At 54.7% G+C, this 19,802-nt stretch overlaps 3 protein-coding genes across 3 annotated transcripts; 2 read left to right on the forward strand and 1 right to left on the reverse strand.

The window, feature by feature from the left end:
• Window positions 1-1,712: 1,712 nt before the first annotated feature.
• EAH_00016920 (U2 snRNP auxiliary factor small subunit, putative) lies at window positions 1,713-2,831 on the forward strand (the record flags this gene model as incomplete). Its single annotated transcript, XM_013397726.1, has 4 exons — window positions 1,713-1,911; window positions 2,099-2,308; window positions 2,442-2,629; window positions 2,748-2,831. 4 exons carry the CDS (start codon window positions 1,713-1,715, stop codon window positions 2,829-2,831), a joined length of 681 nt encoding a protein of 226 aa, XP_013253180.1.
• Window positions 2,832-3,739: 908 nt separating this feature from the next.
• Window positions 3,740-4,947, forward strand: EAH_00016930 (hypothetical protein, conserved; the record flags this gene model as incomplete). The annotated part of the gene is made up of 8 exons (XM_013397727.1): window positions 3,740-3,904; window positions 3,959-4,022; window positions 4,084-4,149; window positions 4,202-4,292; window positions 4,347-4,378; window positions 4,436-4,517; window positions 4,574-4,685; window positions 4,747-4,947. The coding sequence occupies 8 exons, from the start codon at window positions 3,740-3,742 to the stop codon at window positions 4,945-4,947; spliced, it is 813 nt and encodes a 270-aa protein (XP_013253181.1).
• A 243-nt stretch (window positions 4,948-5,190) lies between these two features.
• EAH_00016940 (hypothetical protein, conserved) lies at window positions 5,191-19,585 on the reverse strand (the record flags this gene model as incomplete). The annotated part of the gene is made up of 7 exons (XM_013397728.1): window positions 5,191-5,233; window positions 5,495-5,558; window positions 5,969-6,097; window positions 6,256-6,649; window positions 6,730-15,036; window positions 15,200-15,478; window positions 16,541-19,585. The coding sequence occupies 7 exons, from the start codon at window positions 19,583-19,585 to the stop codon at window positions 5,191-5,193; spliced, it is 12,261 nt and encodes a 4,086-aa protein (XP_013253182.1).
• Window positions 19,586-19,802: the final 217 nt, after the last annotated feature.

Below are 19,802 nucleotides of genomic sequence, written 5' to 3' on the forward strand. Positions count from 1 at the left end.
TAGAACAACGCTAAACTAATGATGCGCCACATCGGCCGCTTCACCCTGATCATGATACTTCTATACTTACTTGTATAAATATGAATAAATGTATTCATATATATATATATATGTATTTTTCCGAATTCGGCATTTGCACGTCAGGAAGTAGCCCCTGGCTCCCTCTTGCCCCCAGCACATGCCCTGTGCTTGACAGGCGTTTTCGCATCTTCTGCATTCTTGAAGCAAGCACCACTTTATTCACTAAAACCAAATGAATCGCCTTTTACACTATTTTCAATTGATAGGCCTAGCGTATCCGATGATTGGAGATTCGTTTGTCCACAACTAAACGGGTAAAATTTCAAGTCTGTTTCCTCTCGCTACTATCTTTTTTCACAGGCTGTCTGTTGAATTCTTTGCTATTTCATTTGTATAAAAGAACAAATGGCGGCCTTTGGTGCCGCAAAGCGGCTGAAAGCTGCAAATTACTACAACACCGGTTCCACATAACGCCTGCTGGCACGTTTGGAGGGAATCCCACGATGTGCTTGCCTAGCCTGGATGGTTGTCTACCTTCCTTCACGCGCTCAGACCACAAATAAAAAAGAATCCACTCACAAAGCAGCCGGTTTAGGCTATGAGCGACTGCAACGTGTTCTTGCGACTTCACCAAGTGTTGATGCGTCGTGAATAATACAGATTACTATGCTGCCCCAGCCGAACAGGCTCAGTAGGGGCAAAAATTCACTTAAATCCCCGAGCAGGTGCACCCATAACCTCGTCATAAACAAATGCGATAAAATATTTAAAATTTTTGCTATGAACAGACAAGTTTGCAAGTCCGGCAAGTGACTTGCAAACTTGTCTGGCCGTGGTTAGGGGCATGCTTATTAGCAACGTGGGGAGTTGACCCAGCAAAAAGCAACTTTAATTCAATTTCTAAAAGTAAAATGTTAACGGAACTACCATTAGGGGATGGAATTCCTTTATATCACAGTGCCCTACGTTAAACTCCTGTGTAGCGGAGCCCCGCGCGGCGCTGCATGCTACAAAGTGTTGAAAGAAACGGGATTCAGCTGTATGTTTAGTGCTGCAAATTTGCCCCTGTCGATATACTGAGTAAACATATACGAATATATTTAACATAAACCTTATTTCGCCTGGAAATACGGTCTATGTGGGGAGGAGTCGCATGCGCCTACGGCAGCCACCAGACATAGGCGCCGATTTACAAGGTGCGCTCTCACCCGAAGAAACGTTGCTTTGAAGCGTTTCGACTGGCCTTTTTATATTGGCAATGTAAATATCAGCTGTTTGCTTTTCAAGACTTAGAACAAACGGTGGTCCTTCTTCTCTTTCACTCTTGTGGATCGCGGTAACTCAGCAGGAAACCGACGTTGACATAGTTTTACGTACGCAGATTCCTTTTTCACAGTATGCTGCGTAGAGTGGCTGTGCTTCTGTTGAACAGCGTTGATTAGAGACCTAAGAAACATTGGGGGAGTTTCTTTGCTTTCAATCCGGCGGGCCCAGACAGGAGCGGAAGCCGCTGTTCATGTTGGTCCCTGCTGAAGCTCATCCAATGATCCGACGATTAAATTAGGCATAAGGTCAATATCCAGTTAAATACAACCGTGCATAGGGCGTTTGCAACACCGGCAAGGGAGTGAACGGGGCCGGGGCTTCTTCTTACTGTCGGTAGAGTTGCTGTGCTGCGTCAGCCATTCACGATGGCGGAGCATCTGGCGCGGATCATTGGAACGGAGGAGGACAGAGTCAACTGCCCCTTCTACTGGAAGATCGGGGCTTGTCGTCACGGAGATCAGTGTTCAAGGTCCCACTACAAACCCTCCTCTTCGCCAACCATCGTCCTTCGACACATGTATCCAAATCCCCCTGTGGCGATTGCCATTGCAGAAGGTCAAAACGGTAAGCGCGCAAGCCTAGCAGGCCAGTGCAACTTGCGCAGAAGTACAGAGTAGAGGTGTTTAGTGCCCACAGAATACCCGCTCATGCTGGGCCTAACCCTGTATAAATGACGGCACAGGGGTCGTGTCAGTGCTTCTCTTCAGAGCTGTCCTTCTACTTTTATCTTGTTCTCGTGCTTTTCGTTCAGTCTCTGATGAACTTTTAGATGAAGCTGCAGATCACTTCGAAGCCTTTTTTTCGGAAGTTTTCGAGGAATTGTACAAGTACGGCGAGGTCGAGGACATGGTCGTCTGCGATAATATTGGAGATCACATTATTGGAAATGTTTATGTGAAGTATTCAGACGACGATGCGGCAAAAAAGGCGCTTTCTGCTCTCCAGGGACGCTATTATGCTGGTAAGCATTTTCTGGTTTTGAGACAGTTCTACGAATCGTGCTCCAGGGCTCTCTCCTTGCTGGCAAGGTGCTCTTGGGGATCCGCTCGTTTCTACACATATTGAATGATTTATGTGTATTTGCATTTTTGCAGGAAAACCTATTCAGGCTGAGTTCACGCCAGTCACTGACTTCCGAGAGGCCCGCTGCCGCCAATTCGTAGACGGTCAGTGCCGCCGTGGTGGCTATTGCAACTTCATGCATCTAAAGCACGTTCCCCGCTCTTTAAAGCGAAAGCTTTTTAATAAGATGTATGAGGAGCATCCAGAATATAGAGAGAAAGTTCGTGGAGGAAGGCGATCAAGGTCGCGATCTGCGTCCCCACATAAGCACAGACGGTGAGCACTCCCACAGTATGCGCTTCCTCAGAAAGATGCGTTCTTGGGTGTGTTCAACCCAGAGCACTCTCTGCACAGTGCAGTTTTCAATTGATGGCTCTTGTGTCGCCTTTGCCTTCATTGTGCAGCTCATCGAGCCTTCATAGGCCTGAACGGCCGGAGAGAAGGACCAGTGAAGAACGACGTGCCATGATCGCCCAGTGGAATCAGGAGCGCGACGCTGCGCAGAGCTGAAAGCCCAGAAGCACACTGACATATTTTTGACGGACAGTTCCTGAGGGGCAGTTCCGTTTGCCAAGCCAACTGTATTCAAGGGAGTTCGTTGTGGAGGCAATCATGCTAGGACAAATTGGGAGGCTGAATGCTCCATGGGATGAGCGGGAAGCACACTGGGCATGTTGAAGGCGCAAATTGAGCACCTGGCAGGTCGCTTATATGTACTGGCCTGTCGTTATGGACTAGTGTTGTGGCTACTAACTGTCACATTTCAAATTGCTTTCGGCACTTTCATGCGTGATGGAGGCTGCTCATCGTCTTGCGTTTGTGGAAACAATGTCAGTCGCCTGACAGAGTAGTCCCACATACTGGGGCTAGACAGTTTCACATAGAGGCCGTTTCGACATTGTGGTTAATTCATGTGCATCACTTTGCAGACTCTTGAAATACTAGCCGCTGAAGTTTTTCTGGCGAGGTGCGCGCGGTTTCGCAGTTCGTTTCCTAAATCCGATACGTCATTCTGAATATAAACATGATACGTAGCAGTATCACTTTTGTATTTTATTCACTAGGCTTGTTGAAATGGAGATGGCTATAAAAACGCCGAAAATAACAAATAGTGACGGGAGGTAGTGACATGTGCAGCGCCACCTTGGGCAGTACGTACACCTCAGGCCGTAGACCTATCCACGCGTGCGTAGTGTGATCATAGATTAATTTTGATACATGACGCTAGTGTCGCGGTGTGTACATTTTTTGGATCCTCCCCAGCTGCCGCACGTGCAGTGAGGTTCGGAATTTCCGACACAATTTCCGGCTTCGACAACATTTATCGAAGATGTTCCAAAACATTCTGAGGTCGCTTAGCGGCTCCTTTGCTGATCTTGGAAGATGGGAGCCAACGGCAGACCGTTCAGAGGGCGCGCTTCGTAATGGCATTGAAAAGTCAATACTTTTCGTCTTGTGCTCCTCGGCAATCATGGGCATATCTGCTCTGACCCTTGTAAGTGTGAATTTGCTCTTCATAGGAGAACATCCATTTTCATTTGGTTCTTAGGGCATAAGCCAACAACCGATATACTGCGATCGAGGATTGGCATTTTGGAATGGCCTCTTAGGAGGTATGTCGTGCTCCAATCCACTGCTTTCAACAAGCTTCTAGTTCAACCTACCGTCAATCAGCTATCATGCTGACCTTGGCTGCTGCGTGCTCTGCTGCCTTGTTCTTCGACACGCAAGCCGTCCGATGTAAGGCAGATTCAGCTTTGGAAGTGACGAATTCTTCTCACCTTCTGCTCAGTGATAGCCAAGCTGATATGGACGAACTGTGAATCAAGCTTCTTCGAGTTTGGACCTACTGCGTTGCACGTTGCTGCCCTTGTTGTTGGATGGTATGCCAGTCACTTGCCTTCATGTAAACCATAGATAACCTATCTTCCTTTTAGCCCGTTGGTGGCTCTGCTTTGGATCATGCGTGGTAAGTGGAAAGCTTGTTCCAGGCAACTGTGCATTTCTCCAAAATACCACGTTTCAGGATACGTTGACTTGACGTCTTCCCCCACATGCCGCAACACCGCCGCTTTGCTTTACGGGGGAACGATCACCAATCTAACATTGTCAGTCTTTTTTTCATTCGGAATTTCAAAAGAAAGATTCGTAATTCGCTCTTCAGGGTTGTCAGTGCTCTGTCTTTTGCGTCTCTGATGATCAGCTACTACATTGCCTCGTCGAAACGCTTCTACGACATCGCTATCCTGTCCTGCATCTGCGATCCTATCTCAATTGTAAGAAACTACTTGCGTAGTATACCTTGCACTAAAAACAGTCTCAAAAAAACGTTTACAGGCTGTCGAGGGCGTTGCTGAGCGCCTTCCGGAACCACCGAGAGTCCGGCTGCCCGCAATCGTTCCTACGCTTGACGAATGCGTAGCGAAGCTGCCCTCCTACGACAAGACAAGATCTTTCGTAAAGCGCATCGTTGAGACGCTTACCCCCGTGTCCCTTCCCCAGAGATTCCATGCTCTCATGGATACACGGGTGTACTAAATTCATTTCACCTGCCTCGTCACGCGAGTAATGGTCAACCTATTGTTGAATCAAACGGCCATCATGGCCTAGCTTTTTCACACGCACACAAGAAGACTATGAAATTCAGAAAGTTGAGCAGCGTTTTGAGTAACCCAACCCAGGCTTGCAGTGCATTGGGAAAATGCCAATCAAGCCCCCCCCGAGCATGCATCTTATCTAGTTCTGTTCTGTTTCGAAACGTTGACATTGGTTCAATTCGCGTTAAAATTCCATGGGCAGCTGCTGCCGCATTGCCGTCGATGCCCTGAGAACATTCGAACACGAAACCACTACAATGCCGCATGCAAAAGCGCTACAGCTGATGTAAACCAACTGTCCTAAGCCACGGCTCCGTTCCTATGAACTCAGCCGTCTGCTACGACTGTATTTGTTGGGAAAATTGTGCAGCTACACGCCCATCTGGAGGCTTAAGCTTCACCGCTTTGACAAGTTGAAAAACAGATACCATAACAGAAGTCAACCATTCCCACACTGCGCAGCTAATAACTACAGGGGACAAGCTTACCTAAGAAGAAAAGCTCCCAGGTCTCTGGTATATGCTTTTGGGAGATGGAGGATTGCGAAACGTTCTGCAAGATATCGCTGCGTTGACGACGTATGCTCGTCAGGCACAAATCCCAGGAATATCTCGCAGCCTGGCCTGAAGGTCTTGCACGTTGGGTATCCGGTAGCGACGGATAATTCCATATTACCCATGGCTATGTTTGATTCGCCGGCATTGTTTGGGTACCTTCGGCCACCATCTCTTTCGGAACCAGGAGGGCAATTTATAGGGGGAGAATATATGCAGGATAAATAGTGCGACAATTCAACGGATTTTCGCACTCCTTTTGGGGGTAGTATCTGGTCAGAAACAAAACAGATGTCCGCATTGAGGCAGGAAAAGCAGCATTTGGGACATGCATAATGCATGCAAATATTCCTTGTGCAAACATTCCTTCCGTGCAACGTGCCGTGGCTGGCATGCCCGGTAACTTACGGTGTTTCCGAACCTCCTGATTATGGCTATCGCTGTGTTCAAGTTCCCATTTAAACACAGTTGCAATACGAGGCTTTGTTGTAGGAAACTCCTCAAGGGCCTCACAAAAGTTGAGAGGTATGCTACAACCTGGAACATGGAGACTTCGTTTTCTGCAGGGGTATCTCTTATTCTTCCTCTTTCTGCCGAAGAAACTTGCACCTCCCCCGAACCTCGCACCCACCACTTCAGAAGGAAGAGCTGGATGTATTGGGCCCAGCAAGGGGACGTTGATTCATTAGAAATACTGCTACGGTGGACCATCGCGGTGGTTGTGTGGGCCTCTTTCCACGTGTCATCATCCCAGAGATCTTCCTCAAGAAGCTCCGTTACAAACGGGAATAATGTAGTGGCGGTGAAAGCGCAAGCACGTCCAGTCAAGAGTAGCAAGCAAGCAGCTGCGAATGCATGGGCCAGCTGAAGCATGTCTGGCTCAACTGGAATGTCAGCATTTGCATGAATGAGAGTCGCATGATGGTGCAAGTCCGAAAGAACGATTGAACCTGAATGCCTATGTTTGCTGGGTGCGCCACTGATTGGGTGTTTTTCCAGAAGCCGCTTGACCGCCTCTATATGGAGCTTCGCATCCCACGTCATCAGCATTATTAATGGTGATGGTTGTCCTTTCCAGAATAAATGAGCCTGCAGGCATCGCACCGCCATTTCAAGGCAAATAGTATGATTTGCTGTAGCTGCTAAGGGAACAACACGTTTCTGCTTACATTTTCAGCGGCATATTTTCCAGAGAGAAGCCGAAGGATCATGAACTCCTCGATGCTTTCCGCTGCACGGAGCAATGCATTCCAGGCTTTCTGATGTGTCATTGCCAGCTCTTGAGTCTGGCAGGGAGGAGGAGCTGGTCGCGTTTCTTGAGGCAACTGCAGAATTGAGTCGCTCCAGAAAGGACTCCAGCGCATGGCCCCGGAATCATCTTCTTCCCACTGCTTCCGCCACCCCCTTCCGCCTCTCCACAGAAGAAGACCAGCACAGCGCATGAGTACGGAAGCGCGAGAGGTGCTGAAGACGTTGCCTTCTGCTTCTAACGTTTCGATGACTCGCAGGACAAAGTGCCCGATCTCCGACTCGTCATGTTCTCGCGATGCCGCCGTACGCACGTCTAAGAGACTGATGCACAACTGCCTGTCCTCCTTCCCAGGAAACAGTGCGTATGCGGCCAGTCTGTCGAGGCATCTTTCTTGTGTTTGCAAAAGCTCCGATGCGCTATTAAAGCAATTGGTTGCTAGGGACTCCACATTGGTTTGCTGCTCAGCATCCAGGACTTCGAGACTGCTGCACAGAGATCTCGTGTGCCCCACGAGTACTTGAAACAGGCGAATTTGAGTCAGCAGCTGCTCTGACTCACAAACCGTGTTGTCGCACTTGCAAGCTGCTTCTTCGTCAGGACAGGAATCACGAGTTATTTGCTGTAATACGAATAATGCAAAGGCGAGGGATTCGCAGGGGCTCTTCAGCGGTACGCAGGCTGTACGCTGAAGGAGTGTGTCGAGAGCGGCTTCCACCTTGTCGGAGTTTCCTTCCACCCCCTCTGCCTCCTTTTGCAGCAGCTCCTGCTGTTCCTGCTGCAGCTGCTGCTGCTGTTCCTGCTGCTGCACAGGTTTCCAGCGGCAGCGAAGCCAAGCTGAGAAGCCTGTGGATATGAGGGCAGCCAGATCTAACAAGACAGCAACCCTGGGAGAGGCGGCTGATTTTGCCTTGCTGTGGCGCGGGCGCAAGAGGACATGTCTGCATGCGAGTCTCCAGAAGGTTCCACTGAAGGCTTTATACACCTTGTCTGTTGCTGTCGTCAGCAGTTCCGCCGCTGCTTCGGGCACAGAACACTCCTCAGAAAAGAATGAAGAAGGGGCGGCCACACGCTGTTCCCAGGAAGCCGCAAAAGGCAGAATGGCGACAAGTTTGTCGAGCAGCTGTTGTAGTTTGTTTATGAGTTCAGCTCTTTCAGCGGATCCCATACAACCATCCGCTTCCGAATGCGGTAGCTGCTCTCTGTCCTGCTGCTGCTGCAGCATCTGCTGCATGGGGAGCGCGACGAGAAGCTGGAGAGAAGGGCCTAAGGGCTTGACGCGCATGAGCAGGTGCTCCCATTCTTCGAGCGGCAGGTTCTGCAGTATGATGGACACGATGTCGTTGGCAGCGCCATCAGCCTTTACAGAGCAGCAGGACTCTCGCGGCCGCTCCGAAGCCTCTACAGCGTCCCCTGCTGGCGGCCGCCTCGCGCGCTGAGCCGCCGCTGCTTGCTGCAACTCGTAGTTCTCTAGCACGTCAAAGGCAGGGAAGGGAAGGCCAAAAAAGTTTTTCTTGAGCTGCTGCAGATGCTTTTCAAGTGCAGAGAAGCAGAGGGCAGCGGCTGAACTCCGCTGCAGCAGACACTTCATCTGCTGCCGCAGCGACATCGCCACGCAAATGTTGCTGCTGTCAGCAGCTGCAGCAAAACTGGTGGCAAACGGATCGTCCAATAGAACAGGAGCTGCCCTTGGGTGTATCTGTGCTGTTTCCTGTGGCCGCAGCAACACCTCCCCGCCCTGAAGCAGAGAGGGAGGCGGTAGCAGCAGAGAAGCAATGTCTAAGGAAGGCGCGCATAGCTGCAGAGCCCCCAGAGTTTCCTCGTCAGGCAGAAACCCCAAGCCTGCGCTCTCCACTACCAAACGGGCCACCCGCAGCACCAATGACTCCGTTGCTGCAATCGCACAACCTGCAGCAGCTTCTGCTTCCGTTGCTGCTGTTTCTGCTGCGGTTGCTGCTCCTCCTGCTGCTACACGGCGTACGGTGGGCAGCAGGAAGCAAGCTGGCTCGCACTGGAGAGCGGAAACGCAAGCAGCAAAAAGTCTGCGCATGAAGAGGATGCGACGTTGAAATTCTTGAGGGGGTAGGGTGCAGCAACCCCCTGAATCAAAGGCATTGAGCTGCTGCGACGCTGCAGCTGCTGCCACTGCTGCTTCTGCTCCTCCTTTTGTTGTTGCTGCTGCTGCTGTTTCTGCTGTTTCAGCCGCAACGGAATGCTGCTCGTGCCGGGCTTCGCGGCGACAGAGCTGCAGCAGCACAGAGGGATGCAGAAGAGAGGGCATGTGGGGTATGTTGGCTTGCAGCAAGGCAGCAAGAGAGTCCAGCACCAACAGCCCTAAGGCAGCCGGGGCACAGCGCAGCAACACCGAGATGGAGGGGGAGACCTCGCTGGCCATTGCGGCATTTATAGGAGTTGCGTTAAGCAGGAAAATCTTTTTTGCATGCTCCAACCGCAAGCTCAGGCCCTCGCCTCCTAAACTCGCTTTGATTGCAGCGTCGCTGTCCGCCCCTCTGTAAGAAACTTCCGCGCTGCATTGACTCCCCCCTGCTGTCTGCGGCCGCTGCGTCTGCCCATGTGGCTCTTGCTGCTGCTGCTGTTGCTGTCTCTGTTGTTGCTGCTCTTTTTGAGGGGCTTGAGCTGTGGTTTCTGCTGAGAGGGGGGAAGCAAATTCCTTGAGGCTGCTGCCGGTCTTCGCTTGGCTGTTGTCAGGGGTTAGGTGACAGGGAGTGGCCAGGCATGCGTCTTCTCCCGTCTCCATCGCGGGATGTTGTTGCCGTCTCTGCTGCTGCTGCTGTTGCTGTTGCTTGAGTTGCTCGAGCTGCAGCCGCTGTTGTTGCAGGCCTCCGTGAGCAGCAGCAGAGCCTGACAGTGGCGAGGCAGTGGTGCTGCTGCAGCAGGACATCAGCCCCTTCTTGGGCAGGAGCTGCGGCAGAGACTTTAGCGGTTCACTAAGGGGCTCAGCAGCAGCCATTGCTGCTGCTGCAGCATCAATGAGTGAAGAATCCGCCGCGCCAATCCGCAGCAACGCCTCGCGCCTGTAGGCACTGTCCCACACTAGACGGGCCCCAAGGAGCGCAGGGGAATCCTGCTTGTTGCTGGCCTTGCTGCTGCCGCTGGTGCTGCTGCTGCTGAGAGGCTGCTGGTTCGGAACCCTTCTAAGGAAGCGCAGCAGCAGCAGCAGCGCCGCGGCCAGGCGGTCAACCGAGGAATTTTTAGGGTCCGCAAGCAACAGCACCGGCATCAGCTGCAGCAGCAGCAGGTGCTGCACTACGAGAAGAAGTTCTGCTGCTGTCAGCCCCGCCGTCTGCAGCAAGGCCGCACAAGAGGCAGGGAGCGCAGCAGCCAGAAGCGGTTGCCGGTCACTGCTGTGATCTTGAGGGCTGGAAGCAGCAGCTGCAGCAGCCGGAGCTGCAGGACTGGCAAAGCGTGCTGCTTGTGCTGCGGCTTCTGCGTCACCAGAAGCAGACAGCAGCAACACAGCGACCGCCACATCTCGCCGCAGCAGCGCCTGCCACTCCACAACAGCAGCAGGGGTCCCCGCAATCTCCCAGCTGCCGGGCTGCAGCAGCAAATCTCTGGGTGCCCCCAAAGAGGGAGAGAAGACAGCAGCAATCAAAGCAGAACGACTGCTGCTCTCCCCAACTTCATTCAGCACTACCCACTCCCTCAGGGCCCCCGCCACGCGCCTTGCGCTCGCTGCTGCTGCTGCTTCTGCTGGTGCTTGTTGTGATCCACTTATACTGGCCGGGGCCTGCTGTTGCTGCTGCTGCTGGTTTTGCTGCTGCTGTTGTTGCATGTGGGGGTTTGCCGCAGCGTCTGCCGAGAGAGCAGCAGCATATAACTGCTTTGCACTGGCAGCCGCAGAGGCCACGGCGTCGCCAGCAGCCTCAAAGGCCGAAACAAAGAGAAACGACGGCGGACCCCAAGCGCTGCCTGCTGCTGCTGCCGCTGCTGCTGCAGCAGCAGCTGCCGCTGTTGGCTTGTCTGAACCTAAAAGCCTTAGAACAGAACGGGCCATTTGATATTGCGCAGAGCCGCTGTCGCTGCTGCTGCCTTGCAGACGGAAATTTTGCGAGGGGCGCAACCAGAATGCCGACGCTTGAGAAGGATTCACAGGAGGGGATGAGTTGGCTGCTGATGCCGCTGCTGTTGCTGGTATTGGTGCTGCTGGGGGAGGCACCAAATCTGCTGCAGTAGAAGGCTCCCAGCCCACAGGCCGCCCATGCTGTTGTGACGCATCCCCAGCAGCAGCAGCAGCTGCTGCTGCTGCACGAGCTGTAGCAGCTGTGCGAAGAAGACTGGGAAGCTGTTCGTTTGCTGCGCTGTTGACGGCAGCAGCAACGATTCGGCTGGCTAAGCGAGGCGCTTGCTGCTGCAGCAAGTCGGCAGCAGCTCCCTCCCCTAAGGAAGCTAAAAAGGGGCGTTCAGTGCAGCGGCTCAACGCACCGGCCGCCGCCGCCGCTGCTGCTGCTGCTGCCGCTGCTGCTGCATATTGTGGCAGTGTTGTTGCTGCTGCAGAAGACGTTGTTTCTTCATGCGGCACAGCGGCGGCTGTCCTCAGACGTTTCTGCATTGCCTGGTTTGCGTCTTCTAATGCTTCCCTCCTCTTCCCATCCTCCTTTGCAGCTCGGTCGGCCGTTGCTGCTGCTGCTTTGCTGTTGCGTAGCTCTGCAGCAAGCAGAGTCGCAGCAATGGTGGTCGCTGCGCCTCTCTCCCCTAATGCTCTGTAGGCGACGCCCCTTGCGGTGTCTATAAGCTGCTGCTGCTCTTCGGCTTCAATAGAAAGCAACCTTCCCAGCTGCTTCATCTGCTGCTGCTGCTGCAGCGCGAGCAACGGCTGCTTCTCCAGCAGCACCGACAGCAGCTGCTTCCGTCCACAAGCAGTGCGCAGCTGCTTCCGCAGCACAGATGGCTGCGCCAGCTGCAGCAAAACGCATGCTGCTTCTGCTGCGGCTGTCCTTGCTTCTGTTAAAGCTGCATCTGGTGCTGTTTCATCTGCTGCAGCTGCCGCTGCTGCTCGGTGTGGCTGGGGGGCCTCTGTGTCGGAGCTGCCTCTCCCTTCGCTGTCTGTGTCCCCACTGGACAGCAGAGCATTTAAAGCTGCACCTCTGGCGCGGCTGATGGCCGCCTCTGCAGCAGCAGCTGCTGCTGCTGCTGCAGTGGCAGCAGCAGCAGACGCCGCTCCCAATGCTGAAGGGAGCGCTCTCCGCTGCTGTTGCTGCTGCAGAAGATCATACAGCAACACTACGACGGCATGAAGAGTTGTCTCGTCTTCAATGTCTGTTTTAATCCGCTGCAGCAGCTGCTGCTGCGGTTGCTGGTGGAGATGCTGCATTTGCTGCTGCGCCTGCTGGTGCAGGGCTTGCATCGCTTCGTCGGCGACTGCTGCTGCTTGCTGCAGCAGAGCAGCAGCAAGAGCGACGTGGGGCCCCATCCGCTGCGGGGGTTTGTCTAATAGGGCCTTGGCGGTTTGCAGCAGCAAGCAGCAGCAGCTTTCAGCAAACTCCTTCCTAGTGCTGTCCCCAGCGAGCAACGCTGCCTGCTTCCACAAAGGCAGCAGCAGCAGTAGGGGGTGCTGCTGCTGCTGCTGCACTTCTGCTGTCTGCAGAGGAGGCAGCGAAGCCAGCAGCAACGCCAGCTGCATGTAAAACTCCGTGGGAGGCATTGCAACAGACAACTTGCGGTGTACATACACAGCACGGTCAAACAGAGTCGTCCACTCAGCAGCAACTTTCTCCCATCCCCGTGGCCTGCTGCTGCAGGCTGCCTGCTGCTGCCAAATGGATTCCTGCAGCAGAGGCAGGAGTAGCCGCTTTGCTGCTTCCTCGCTCAAAGCAGCAGCTCTCAACTCAAGAAAAGAAGCACGAAGCACAGCGCCCTTCCCTCCCCCCTGAAGCAGCTGCTGCGCTGCAGCAACAGCTTCTGTCTGGTGCAGCAGCAGTGACACGTCGCTCTGTAGCTGCTCGTCAGGCGGTGAGGCAACACCTGCAGCAGCAGCAGCTGCAGCTGCTGCAGCAGCAGCTGCAGTAGCTGCTGCTGGGAGGGTAGATGCCCAGCCGGCGTTCAACTGCTGCTGCTTCTGCTGCTCCTGCCCCTGCTCCTGCTTAAGCTGCTGCAGCGCCTCGCGCAAGACAGTCTTCACATACGCAGCAACCGCTGCACCCGGAAGACAGCTGTTCTTTCCATAGGCAGCAACCAGCGCTAGCCGCAGCAGCAGCGCTGCATGCGGCATGAGGCGGCTGTCTGGCGGCAGCTGAGGGCTGCTGCACTTTGTTGCCAGCAGCAGCAGCACCCATCGAAGCAGTCGCAGAGCTGTTGCCTCTGTCAGCCCAGAAGCTGCATCTGCTAGCCCCTCCTCATGACTCGCTGTTGCTGCTGCTCCTGCTGCTGCCTCTACTGCCGCGGCAGCGGAACAGCGAGAGGCCCGCAGTGCTGCTGCAGCAGTCAGGGGGTCTGCTGTTTCTGCTGTTAGACACAAGGACAGCTCCACCAGCAAACCCCGACTAAAGCAATTGTCCACAGCGCGTAGCAACGGCGTCAGGTCTTCGTGCTCACGGGCTGTCGTTCTCGCTACAGGAGCAGCAGCAGCTGCTGCTGCTTTTTGGTCTTCTTCCGGCGGTGCAAAGTATTCAAGGGCTGCAAAGGGTTCCACGAGGGTGGCCACTGCTGCAGCTGCAAATGAGCTTATCCTGCTACTGCTACCGTAGCTGCTCCCAGACTCGGTAGTAGCAGCACGACCTTCTGCTGCAGTTGCTGCTGCTGATCCTGGTTGCTGTTGCAGCTGCGCAGCAACAAGGTGCAGCAGCAGCAGCAGCAGCCGCGAACTATCGGCGAGCCTGACAAAGCTAAAGAAGTCTTCTGTAGCATTCTCTAGCAGCACGGCCTTCTGCTGCAGTTGCTGCTGCCGCCTCTGCGCAGCAGCAGCTGGCCTCCTCAATACTGCAGAAGGGCTGGCAGGAGCAGGATGTTCCTGCTGCTGCTGCACCTGCCGGCAACGCACGTGCAGCAGCTGCAACAGCAAGAACTGCCGCAGCAATCCATGCAACGCATACAGCCGACGGATACCGCTGCATCCATTCATAAGCCCACTGCAGCCCTGCCGCTGCTGCAGCACAAGAGTCTGCTGCTGCCGCAGCAAGCCTTTGTCTATGCCCCAAGGCGCCTCCATTCCTCCAACTGTTGTTGCTGCTGCTGCAGGCAAAGCGGAAGAAGTTTCCGTTGCAGCAGGAGCAGCAGCAGTTGCTGCTGCTCCTGTTGGACTGGGGCTGGTCACCTGTGACGCAGGTGCTGCCTGGGAAGAGGTCAGCGGCCTGTGGCCCGCTGCTAATACAGCTGCTGAGAGACTCGCCCCAGCAGCAGCAGCAGCAGCTCTCTCCTGCTGCTGTTTCTGCTGCTGTAGCAACAGCTCCTGCTGCTGATGGAGCTGATGCAGCTGAGTCTGGTCGAGGCGTGAAAGAGCGAGTGCCTCCCTTGCCTGCTCCTGCTGCTGCAAGGCAGCGGCAGCAGCACCAGCAAGGCCAGCAGGAGGCGGCTGCTGCAGCAGCAGCAGCAGCACAGTAGTGACAAGAGGCAGCGCGCAGTGCTGCAGCAGCCCCGGGCCTCTCATAACAAGCAGACAGCGCTCCACTGCCCACAATGCAATATCATCAGCCGTCGCTTCCAGCCCGCCGCTGCTGATACTGCTGCTGCTGCCAAACGAGTTGACTGGGTGTGGCAGCAAGTGAAGCATTCTTTCGGGTGGTAGCGCCTCAGGGAATGCGCTGAGGACCGACGTCCAGTGGGGGCGCAGCTCGTGGGGGTGCTGCTGCAGCAGCAACTGGACAGCCAGAGTCTGCGCGTGGGCGGCAAAAGTATGAACCAACTGCAGCACGAAAGGCTGCTGCTTTGTGTCTGTCTCCTCATCACAAGGGCTCCTCAGCAGCGCAGCAAGAGCCTGCTGCAGCTGCTGCAACAACAGCTCACCAACTTTACTCGAAACTTCAGCAGGATCAGCACCAGCTGGGGGGTCTTGCTGCTGCTTCTGCCGTTGCCTCTCCTTCTCCTTCTGCTTCTGCTTCAGTGATGAACATGGAAGCCCTCTCTCCCCTGCTGCTGTTGTTGCTGCTGCCGCTGTCGATCCCAAACTCGTGGGGTCGCTGGAAAGGCCTCCGACGTCCATGAGGCGCGCTGCTGCCTCTGAGAGGGCTAACAAGACGTCGCATCGTTGCAGTCTCTCAGCTGCAGCAGCCTGCGGCAGCAGCAGAGACACAGAAAGCAACACGAATGAGTTGAGGGGAGAAGCAGCAGTTGCTGAACCAGCAGCAGCTACAGCAGCTACAGAACCTGGTGCCACTGCAAGCAGCTGATAGTAATAGAAGCTACGATCGCAGAGAGGAGCGCGGTTGGATCACCTGGGCAGGAGGCGCGTCGCTCTCCGCCCGCTGCTGCTGGTGTTGCTGCTGCTGCAAGGCGCGCTGCAGCAGCATGCGGAGGCGACGCAGAGGAAGATGATGAGGCGTCCAGGCACCTGCTAAGACTGCTGCGACGTCGGCAGCTGGGGGAGAGCAGCCCGCTGCTGCTGCTGCTACTGGTTCATACTCCAGCGCCTGCTGCAGGAGCCACTGAGAAATGCTGCTGCCCTGCTCTGCTCCTACGGAGGCTTCTGCTGCTTCAGCAACACGCAGGGCCGCCTGCAGCGCATCAGAAACAGAAGGTGCAGGAGGCAGGACTCAGCAGGCACATGCTGGGCTGTACGGGAAAACAGGTGGTAAACAGTAAATCAACACTCTGTGCTGCTGTTGCTGCTGCTGCACCTGCTGCTGCCAGAGCAGCAGCACGAGCAGCAGCAGCAAACAGCAATTGGACCTCACAGCCAGAGGATGGCTGAGGCGGAGCCTCAGCAAGAGGCCGCCGCAGGTTGCTGCCGACGAAACAGACAGAAGACAGGAACAGAAGATATAAATCACATATATACATATATGTTTTGTACATAAATAAAAATATATGCTATATAGATCTACAGGCGGAAAGGGGGCAGCAGACGTAAGGTGGTCGACGGGAGACAGAAAACACATGAAATAGAAACGATGACAAAAGACAGAGCACAACAGAAAGGCATAAAGGCATAAAGACAAATACGTCTGCGACGGAGAAAGACAAACATCACACACGCCTTCGGCTTTATGCATTTATGTATATTTATTTATGTACAAACAAATATACATATATGCCTAAAGACAAATACGTCTGCGACACAGGAAGACAAGCATCTCCTGATGGGACACAGAAAGGAGACATCAATAGAGACAAAGAGAGAAAGAAATAAAACGCAGAAGAAGACAAGCAACACCAGAAACACGAGGGAGGCAACGAGAGGCAAGCACGCGAGGACCAAAGCAAACAAAGCAGAGAAAAAAAAGGCAGAACAAACAAACACAAGAGATGGCAAACACGGGGAGCAGCAGATAGGAAGAGATAATCGCAAACGGAAGAAAATAAACAAAACATCAAACAAACAAAAACGCAGAAATACAAACAACTGCCAGCATGTCTCACAACAACAAGGAACAGCGCCGCTCAAGCTTCAAATGTTGCAGTCCGCAGCAGCAAGAAACAGCAGCAGCAGGAGCAGCGGCAAAACCGGGAAAAGCAGCAGCAACGGCAGCAATAGCAGCAGCAGCAACAGCAACAAAATCAGCGCCAGCAGCAAACACAGCAGCAGCGCTTCCTTTAGTGGCTATGGGGCTTGTTACCTGGAAGTCGTCATCGGAGGCAGTGGGCTGCTTGCCCTTTTGCTGCCACCTTTGCTGCTGGAGCAGCCGAAGAGCCTCTTCGAGGCGCTGCACCTCCTCCTGTGACCTCATAAGTACAACTCCATTCATCTCCCCCTCTCCTGCTGCTGCTGCTGCTTCGTAGGCGCGCCGAGCCAGACTCAGAGACCGCTGCAGCAGCACCTCCGCCTCTTCCCAACGCCCCTCAGAAGCAGCGGCAGCAGCAAATGAAACGACATCTGCGCACTGCAAAGATGAAAGGGACAACCGGAACGCCTCCCGTTGGTGCTGCTGCTGCTCCTGTTTCCTGGTGCTGCTGTTGCCGTGGCCCCCCGTGCCCTCAACAGTGAGCAGCAGCAAAGTCTCCTCGTGCTGCTGCAGCACACCGCTGCTTCCCTCTCCCATAGGCTGGATATCTCCTAGAGGATGCAAGAGGGCAAGAGGGAACGCTGGAGGGCCCCTACAGCCGTCTATCATTGCCCAACATTGACTGCTGCTGCAGCTGCTGCTGCAGCTCTTTCGAGCAAGCTCTGAGACCGGCTGCTGCTTCTGCTGCGGCGAAGGTGACATCAGCAGACTGTTCCTGTCTAAGTCAAAAGCCACGCATAACCAACCCCCTCGAGACAAGGCCTCAGGGGTCTCCCCGTCAGGTGAAGCTGCGGCCGCCGTTGCATTCCCGTCCTGCTCCTGCTGCTGCTGCTGTTGCTGTTGGGATGCCAGGGGAACCTGGTCACTAAAGAACAGCAGCAGCAGCTCGCTGGCCTCTCCAGCAAAGAAAGAAGCAGCAAGAGGCAAAGGAGGAGAGGACCGCTCAACCTGCAGCAGCGCCACTTGCTCCTCCAGCAATTCAAACTCCTCGCCGTGCATCGATTGCTGCTGCTGTTGTTGCTGCTGCTGCTTTTGCTGATGCTGCTCGGGATGAGTGCGGTTCCGAAGCTCCCCGGTTTGTTCAGCGACTTGGTGCTGCGGAAACTCCGCAGCAGCGGCGGAGTGAGAGGGTTGCTGCTGAGGTGGATCAGCAGCTTGGGATCGGATGTGCCACATAAAGGGGGCGGGGAGGAAAGCCAGGGGTTCATAATATGCAGCATTGCTGTTGCTGCTGTTGCTGCTGCCTGGCTGTTCATCACGGGTGAGGCGCAGCAGCAGCAGCTCGTCGGAGGACAGAGACAGCGCAAGCAGGCCGCCACAGCTGCTAATTGCTACGTGCTGCAGCTGCTGTTGCTGCTGTTGTCTGCTGTCTTCCGAAGACACAGTGAGGTGGTCACGCAGGTTGGCCAGCAGCTGCTGGCGTCTTTTTGTTGCAGCTGCCACTGCTTCGGTGTCCTGCTGCTGCTGCTGAGAAGCTGCTGTAGCAGCAGCATTGGTTGGTGCGCATCCTTTTGTAGGTTCGTCTTTCCTTCCCAGCCATCTCTCCGTCTCTTCTGCCAATTCACGAGCCCTAAAGAAGACTGGCCCGTAGAAAGACGCAGGGTATTCAGCCCTACGCCACAGCGGCAAGCTCTCTGCTCCTTTCTGCTGCTGCTGTTGCTGCTGGAGATGAGCATCCATGGCTTCCAGGGCGTTTCTGGCGGCGAGGGACCGCAGCAGATCGAGGGAGGGCAGAACGGCAGCAACAGGACGGGGGCCTTCTGAAGCAGCAGCGCGTCTTGCTGCTGATGGAAGCAGCAGTTGTTCATTTGCTGCAGCATTTGGTGCTGCCTGCTGTTCTTCTTCTGAGTAATCGCTGTCTTCTTCTGCTTCCCTCTCCATCTTCATTGCATGCAGCGGCACCCAGCAGGTCCAGGCGCACTGCTCATCTGCACAAAACCCCACAACTACTGCCACCGGCAAACTGGGGTGTACAGACACCGCAGATGGGGGGAAGGGAGTCGTCGGCAGCCATGCGGAAGAGAAGTCGCGGGCCAGCAGCTTCACTGCAGCAACAGGTTGGCAGCCGCTTGTTGCTGCTGTTGCTACTGCTACAGTTTGCTCAACAACGCCCTCTTCCTGCCGTTGCTGCTGCTGCTGCTGCTTGTGTTGCTGCAGAGCTTCTTGCTGCTGGGCCGCTATTGCCTCTGAGTGCAGCAGCATGAGAGCCCCGAACTTCGTTTGTAGGCAAAAACACAAAAAGAGAACACCCCACGCACTGTCTCCTACCCACTGCAGCACAACATCATCTCGTGGAAGCAGCAAACGCCGCAGGGGCACTAAGGGCTGCGGCGTCAGCTGAATCTTCTTGCTGCTGCTGCAGCTGCTGCTAGGAGCTGTGGGTACTTGCAGCGGAGGCAGCAGCAGCAACTCGGTACGTGGAGGCTTAGTGTCGTACGTCACTGCCAGTACTGAAAATCTCTCCACCAAGCTGCATGACAACAAGGTGTCTTCAGCAGTGTATACATACAGCGCAGCTGCTCCTTCTGTTGCTGTCGTTGGTGCTGCTGTTTCTGCTGCAGTTGCTGCTGCAGGAGCGGCTGCAGCAGCGTTCGCTGCTTTCGAGTTGGGCCACAGCAGCCAGAAAAACACCTGCCGTCCCTCCCATGAAATGACAGAGACGCATTTCTCTCCTCTCTCTGTTTGCACTCTGCCTGTTGCTTTCCAGGAGGAACAGATTTGCTGGGCTGTGGGTACTCCACAGATCGGCAACTCAAAGCCCAAGCGGTCAACAAAAAATGAATTGTATTGCTGCTGCTGCTGCTGCTGCTGTTGCGGCCGCAGCAAGCGCCGCAGGAGGCCAGACAGAAGAGACACGCCCCCCGCTTCAGACGGCGGAGGCGCAGCTGCTGCCATGGAGGCGTCGGCCGGCTCAGCAGCAGTGGCTGCAGCCACTACCGCGCCGCCATCATCTCCGCCCTTTCCTAAAGGCTGCTGCTGCTCCTGCTCCTGCTCCTGCTCCTGCTGCTGATCTGTATTGTCTGGCGGTGGAAGGGGAGGGAGGAAAAAGGGGACGTCGAGGATGCGGCGGAGTTCGAGGCAGCCGATGGAGGGGAAGGCGAGAGGCGGCAACTCTTCAGGCACCTCCGAAGAGGACGGTGCTTCTTCTACATGCACCATTGTGCATCAATGGGGTGCATCAGATGCATCAATAAGGTGCAGAAGAAGCATCAATAAAGAGCAGCAGACGCATCGATGACGTGCAGAAGATGCACCTATTAGGTGCAGCAGGTGCTTTAGTGAGGTGCGGCAGATTCGTTGTAAACAGATTGCTCGCTTTGGGGTTTTCTGCTTCGCGGCTAGTATGGAGAGGAACCCCAGGGCAGGGGAGGGGCCC

Source organism: Eimeria acervulina, genomic scaffold, assembly GCF_000499425.1.
Source record: "Eimeria acervulina Houghton genomic scaffold, Eah_scaff107, whole genome shotgun sequence".
Taxonomy (NCBI): Eukaryota; Apicomplexa; class Conoidasida; order Eucoccidiorida; family Eimeriidae; genus Eimeria; species Eimeria acervulina.